Below are 6,072 nucleotides of genomic sequence, written 5' to 3'. Positions count from 1 at the left end.
TTTTTTTTTTTTTTTTATTCAAAACCCCAAAACCCTAAACACTAAGAGAGAAAAACTTTTTTTTTTTTTTTTTATTCAAAACCCCAAAACCCTAAACACTAAGAGAGAAGAAGAAAAATTCTCCGTGTTTAAAATGTTTAAAAATAAAATATCAAATAATAAAATGTCTGAGAATGGAATAAAGAATGCTATTAGCTATTAGATTTTGATGTATATAAATAATGTTTCTGGTTCCAATAATTTTATTAAATTTGTTAATTTTAGATGATTAAGAGTCAAATTATTTAATTAAAATTTAATTTATTTTGTCTTAAATTTTAGGATTTTAAATTTATTTAGCAATGAAATTAATAAAATTATACAAACTTTTACTTGAAAATAAATATAAATAATAAGTCAAATTGTAGAATTAATTGTTACGCTATATTTTAGAAAACAGAATCCTATTAATTTATCTCACTCATCCCAACTTAAAACACGTAAATTTTTTATTGTCATTTATTAGCTATTTTTCTCCCACCTCCTTTGAAAACAATTTGAAATCTCTAAAATTGATAGACTATTAAGAAAAATAAAATAAAAAAATAATGAAAAAGAAACTACAAATCACAAGGAAAATACTCGAGCTAGAAAGGGAGAGGATATGAAACACAAATAAAATAAAAAATAAAAAAAAATCATTAAAAAACAAAAACAAAAATATATAAGGATAAAAAATAAAATTGGGAAGAGTTGAATAAAAAAGTAACTAAGAGAAAAAGGAAATTAAGAGATATGAGAAAACTCATCTCTTAAATTACAAATTTTGGAGAAAAGAGTTATCCAAATCTCGACCAATCAAGGATTTTATATACCTACGTGCAATTCCATACTCGTAATGACAACAAAAACCATCCTTTAACCTTCAAGGTTAGGAAGCCATGCATCTCGAAGGCATTCAATTCATTTCGAGTAATTTGGATCCAAACAGGTTTGAATCATCAAACAAATTGAAACCTCAGTACTAAACTTTGTCAAGTGTTTACAATTCTACACTCAACTATCCGTTCAAACAATTACTCCATCAAACTTCTAAAATTGTCAAAGCAACCAATATGTTTGTCGAATAACGCGAAGATCATAAACACATGAAATAAATAATCTCGAGACAACTAAACAAGCATATCCAAAGTAGAAAAAACCCTAACCAAGAGTAAGAAACACCCTAATAGAATGGTAAGAAACAGAGTAGGGATATAGATAGAGATAAGGGATGGGCCCCTAAAAGACAGTAAAAGGTGAGAGCTAATGGTGTGTGGGGGTTTAGGGATGAAGGCAATAATTGGAGGGCCTCACCCATCCCCATGCACTCTGTCTGTCTTATCATTTCTGATGGGATGCCCAACTGGTTCTATGCATATACTCATATCCTCTTCATCTTCTTACTTTACAAGCAAATCTGTTCATCACCCAAAAATTCAGCATCACAAATCATTCTTCCTTGCAGTTCACATGTTCTAACACTTCCTCAAATTTCCTGTCCTTCCAAACTAGACTTCTCATATGTGGAAGTAAAATATTATAGAATATGGTCAAATACTACACCTTCTAATCCTAGTTACTCCACTCTAATCTTAGTTAGGCCATGTAGATAACAACATTAACAGAAGATCAGCTGTTGACAGAACATATAAAGATTGCCCATCAACATTTAATTAACAAACATTGACGGGAAGAACTAAAAAGAAGCATAATTCTAAGGCAGCAATTACCAATGTCTTGTTCAGTAGGGCAGAATGAGCATAGTCTATGTAGGCATGCTTTGATCAGTTCTTTTATTCAAGAAAAATTGCAAATGAAGTGTTGTCTGGCCATTAGTATGTTAATGATAAAACCAAGATCAATATAATAGTAAAATAAAAGGCAATAAAGAAGAAGTAAACGCAAAGGTTTTCCCTCAAACACAAGTCTTCTCTTCAACGAAAGAATTTCAGAAGAAAAGGTACAGATTGATTCCAGTAATTTCCAACAGCAGCACAATCTATCTATCTAGAACATGGGAAATTTTGGATGCCAAATTCATTGGGAGGAGGAAGGGACATGCAGATAGCGTGTATATATTACAGGGGCTTACCATAACACCATCTGCTATTTGACCAACATAGCAATACCGATATCAAATATGCATCTTCTATGAAGGAGGAAAAAATTCAACAAACGCTTTCGCAACAGCCAGTTCGCCACATGATAGGAGTGTGCTGCAGCTGGAAAGCTGGCCAGATCGCACCTCTTCACATTCTTCCAGTACCTTATCAGAGAATAGACCATCAAACTTCTTAGGCTAGCTGTTATTTATGTGGGGATTTCACACCAGCAAGGATCTTCCCCAGGTTGAAGAAAATTCAATAACTTAAAAGAAAAAAGTGAAAGTAAATAAATAGCTCATACGATGAGAAAGAACTTCATTATCAATTCAATTATCCCAATCTCCTCCTCCTTCGCTCCTGCAAATTTTCATTGTCCAAATCTGACCGTCGTGGTAACTCACTTCTCCTCCTGGTTGATGGAGATGGGAGTATTATTCGGTCGAATTCTGTACTACTACTGGTCTGGTTTTCTAGACGTGCAATATTAGTAGCAATATCCATACTTCTAGAAGATGACTCGAATTGGGGAACCAGAAAGGTGATTCCACCAACAGGATCTGGAGGGATACCATCCGATCGCACAGTTGCAGCAATACCGGACAAGGGGTCTCCATTGTTAGGATTATTTGGTAGAGAGTGTGGGCGGCTTCTACTTGCGCCATGATTGTGAATGTATGTTTCAAGGTCCTCAACTAATCTTTCAGCAGAGTCCATTGCAGAATTCAAAGCAGATGAAAGAGATGAAAATGAGGCAGCACCTTGCAGTAGCAACCTAGACACTTGAAGGGATCGGCTTTGTTGATTGCTCTCATTCTCAGTAACAGGTAATACTTGGGACGCACGACGCCTCCGGCCCAACAAATTAGTCCTCTCAATCCTTCCATGCATAATGTCAGAATTCTGCGATCGAGATTGCTCCCCCATTGCACCAATCATGTTGCTAATCTGCTGGATCCTTTCTTCAATGAGAGAAGAAGATGCCCCCTGGAACAAAATTTGTTGCCTCATACTCTCAATCCTTTGAGCACGTGGCCTGGGAGGAACCTTCAAACCAGAATCATTCGGTTTAGACTTCTGAGCACGATTACCATTTCCATGGCCATAGATTGGAATGATGCTAGTATCTGTAACTTCACCTTGACATTCAGGGCATTCCTTGGCATTTGAATGAACATAAGATAACTGATAAAAGCAAGACCAGCAAAATAAGTGACCACAACAAGTCAATATTGGATCCTTCGCAACATCCAAGCATATATTACAATCAAAAAAGCTTCCCATCTTGTTTCCAGTGGGCTTCAGCTCTGGATCCATCCCCAATGCTTTGGCAACCAAATGAGAGCCATCCTTTTTACTAGTTTTGGTGGAATTAGCTACTCTTTCCTGGGCAGCACTATCATCACCAGTGTCATGTCTTTCAAGGTGAGCATAAGCTGCTGCAGTGTCAGCAGGTTCAGTTACAGTCGGGGCATGTCGCCATCTCTGTCGCCGTGTAGCCCTTGTTGTAACGGCTTCAAGTTGCCGAATGCGTTCTTCAATGCGTCCATGAGCATTTTCAAGGTCATTCAGTATGGTGTCTAACCCTACCACTGAATCATAAGATTGATCCAAAGGCTCCTGATTCAAATCGAGGTCCATTATATCTTCTCTTGAGTTATTTCCCATTAGTATCTACACCGAATCTTTCCTTTCATTCTAACCTCACAACTAAAAACAATTCTCAAATTCAAGAAGCCAATCGAACCATCTCTGCTCCTGCCATTGAACAACAAAAGCTTCACTTCTGTCAGTACAAAAGCCTCAAGAATTCCACATACCCTAAATAATAATAAAAATAGTAATCCCTAAGCACCAATTTTATCCACTGTTAGACAATTTTGCTTCAATTGTCCACAAAATAGCATGGAAACTCTCCAAATTGTCATGAAATCCAAATTCCCCCGTGAAATCAGAAACTGACTTTTTCGAAAAACCTAGAACAACGACCCAAGAAAGATCTCGATACAACAAATCAAAACAATCTTGAAAACCACTCACAAGAAATTCAGAACCGAGAATAGAAAAGACCTGTTATCAGGCGAAGATTCGGGCAATCCGAAGCCCCTCGATCAAAGCCGCACTGCATCCATCGGCAAGGAATTGGAAATCCAATATCAGAACTCTGCAAGTCGATTCTCCAGGACGCTGCTTCCTCGAGAAGAGAGGGAGAAACAAATGAAGTGAAGAGTGAGGAGGAGGCGGAGATGGTGGCCGGAAGCGGAAAGGAAGCGGTGGCGGAGAGAGGAGGATATTTGGCTCGCCCTTATCAATTATCACGATACGGCCTACAGAGTGTCTGAAAGATCAAAATTACTGAATGGCGGACGTACCGGAAGAGAACCATACGACGTCGTGTTAGTATATACAAAATACCGTCTTCCTATTGGTGAACGATTTTAGTAAATTTGTTACCTTTTCCTTCGCTTTACCGATTCATAATTCCCAAAATCGTCATTCGTGACGCATAAAATATTTTTTAAAAAATAAATATTTAAATTTGAATACTTTTAAACCTCTCTATTTTCAAAAATAAAAAATAATATAAATATATCAAAATACACCTTTTTAAAAATAAAAGGATTAATCATATTGAATTTAAACCTAAATTTTTTAAAATACAAAATAGGTTTAAAATCATTTTGATTTTAAATTTTTTATTTTGTTCTTAAAATAAATATTTTAAAAGTACACTAACACTTGCATGATTAATATAAATAAGATTACGAGCTATCATTTTAGAAACGTCGATTTGGTAAGTGAAAATTAAACGAAAAAATAATATCACAAACAACCAAAATGATTAGTTTAGGAAATAAAATAATATAAAATTAGAATTTCAAGAATACCTAAAATTGTAAAATATTATCTTTCATATTCTTTCCTATCTTTCTTTTTTTGTTAATATTATTTTTCTTGTTTTAAATTTTATTGGGCAAAAATGAACTGAGATAACATCCGAATCAGAGTGATCTTTAAGATATGATTATTAAGAAATGCAAAAATGGACAAAGTATGCGGGTAAGACTCGTGTTGGTCTCTAGATATAGTTTTCATTCTTAAAAACTTAAGAGCAGATAACATAATCAGGTTGCACGAAAGTCTCTAGAGATAGTTTTCACTTTTAAGAAACTAAGAATATAGATAACAGTTTTCACTTTTAAAAAGCTAGTAGTAGATAGCATAACCATGTCGTAGGAATGCTCATGGTCATCAAGAGCTAAATTCGAATTTCGAATCTTGAGCATGAGTCATTACACGTGTGGAATATGGAGATTTGGAACTTTTATTAAAAAAAAAAAAAAAACATTTCAATTGCCACTTATTATCTTCGATTAAAATACCAAACATGAAAATTGTTTACTAGATGGTTAAATTTAAAAAGGAAGGAAAAAAATGAAGTAGCGTTGGCGACAAAAGGGAGTGCGCGGGGGTGTGTACTAGTGTGCGGGCACGAGGTATAGCTGATGGGGAGGGGGCAGAAATTATAGTCATGTGAGCGAGCGGCAGGCAAACAGGGGTGCACGGGCACTGCCATCGACATACAATGCAGGCGAACAAGCGGCACATGGATACTGGTGTGGGGGCGCGGATGCAAGGGATCAGGCATGCAGCACATGAGGCTAAGTGGGCCTCATTGCAGCCCAGGTGAGCGATTGAGGTGATCAACAAAGGACATGCATGCCGTCACGGGCACACGACTTGAAGGGAGCCTAATCAGCGCTTTGGGTAGCTCATGCGGCCTTCTCAACCATTTGCTTCTTACTTAACTCACATATATAAGTAAAGTACGAATAGATCAATTTCTACGTTTAATTTGTAGCCCTTAGATTACGATAGAGAACCTATTGTATTTTTAATACGTGTCAGATTATGGTAAGCCTTTTTTTTTTTTTTTTTTTTTTTTAAA

At 36.0% G+C, this 6,072-nt stretch overlaps 1 protein-coding gene across 2 annotated transcripts; it reads right to left on the bottom strand.

Annotated features, from left to right (window-relative positions):
* Positions 1-1,888: 1,888 nt before the first annotated feature.
* LOC111441954 lies at positions 1,889-4,485 on the bottom strand. 2 transcript variants are annotated; one of them, XM_023079159.1, is made up of 3 exons: positions 4,194-4,485; positions 2,428-3,881; positions 1,889-2,287 (listed from the first exon to the last, which is right to left on the bottom strand). In XM_023079159.1, exon 2 carries the CDS (start codon positions 3,789-3,791, stop codon positions 2,457-2,459), a length of 1,335 nt encoding a protein of 444 aa, XP_022934927.1. In that variant the 5' UTR covers positions 3,792-3,881; positions 4,194-4,485; the 3' UTR covers positions 1,889-2,287; positions 2,428-2,456. The 2 variants fall into 2 exon arrangements, with proteins under 2 accessions (XP_022934927.1, XP_022934926.1); XM_023079158.1 differs by having other exon boundaries at positions 1,889-3,881.
* Positions 4,486-6,072: the final 1,587 nt, after the last annotated feature.

This window comes from Cucurbita moschata, unplaced genomic scaffold (assembly GCF_002738365.1).
Source record: "Cucurbita moschata cultivar Rifu unplaced genomic scaffold, Cmos_1.0 Cmo_Scf00004, whole genome shotgun sequence".
NCBI classification, from domain to species: domain Eukaryota; kingdom Viridiplantae; phylum Streptophyta; class Magnoliopsida; order Cucurbitales; family Cucurbitaceae; genus Cucurbita; species Cucurbita moschata.
Note: the sequence above shows the minus strand (reverse complement) of the source record. Positions and strands in the feature narration are given on the sequence as shown.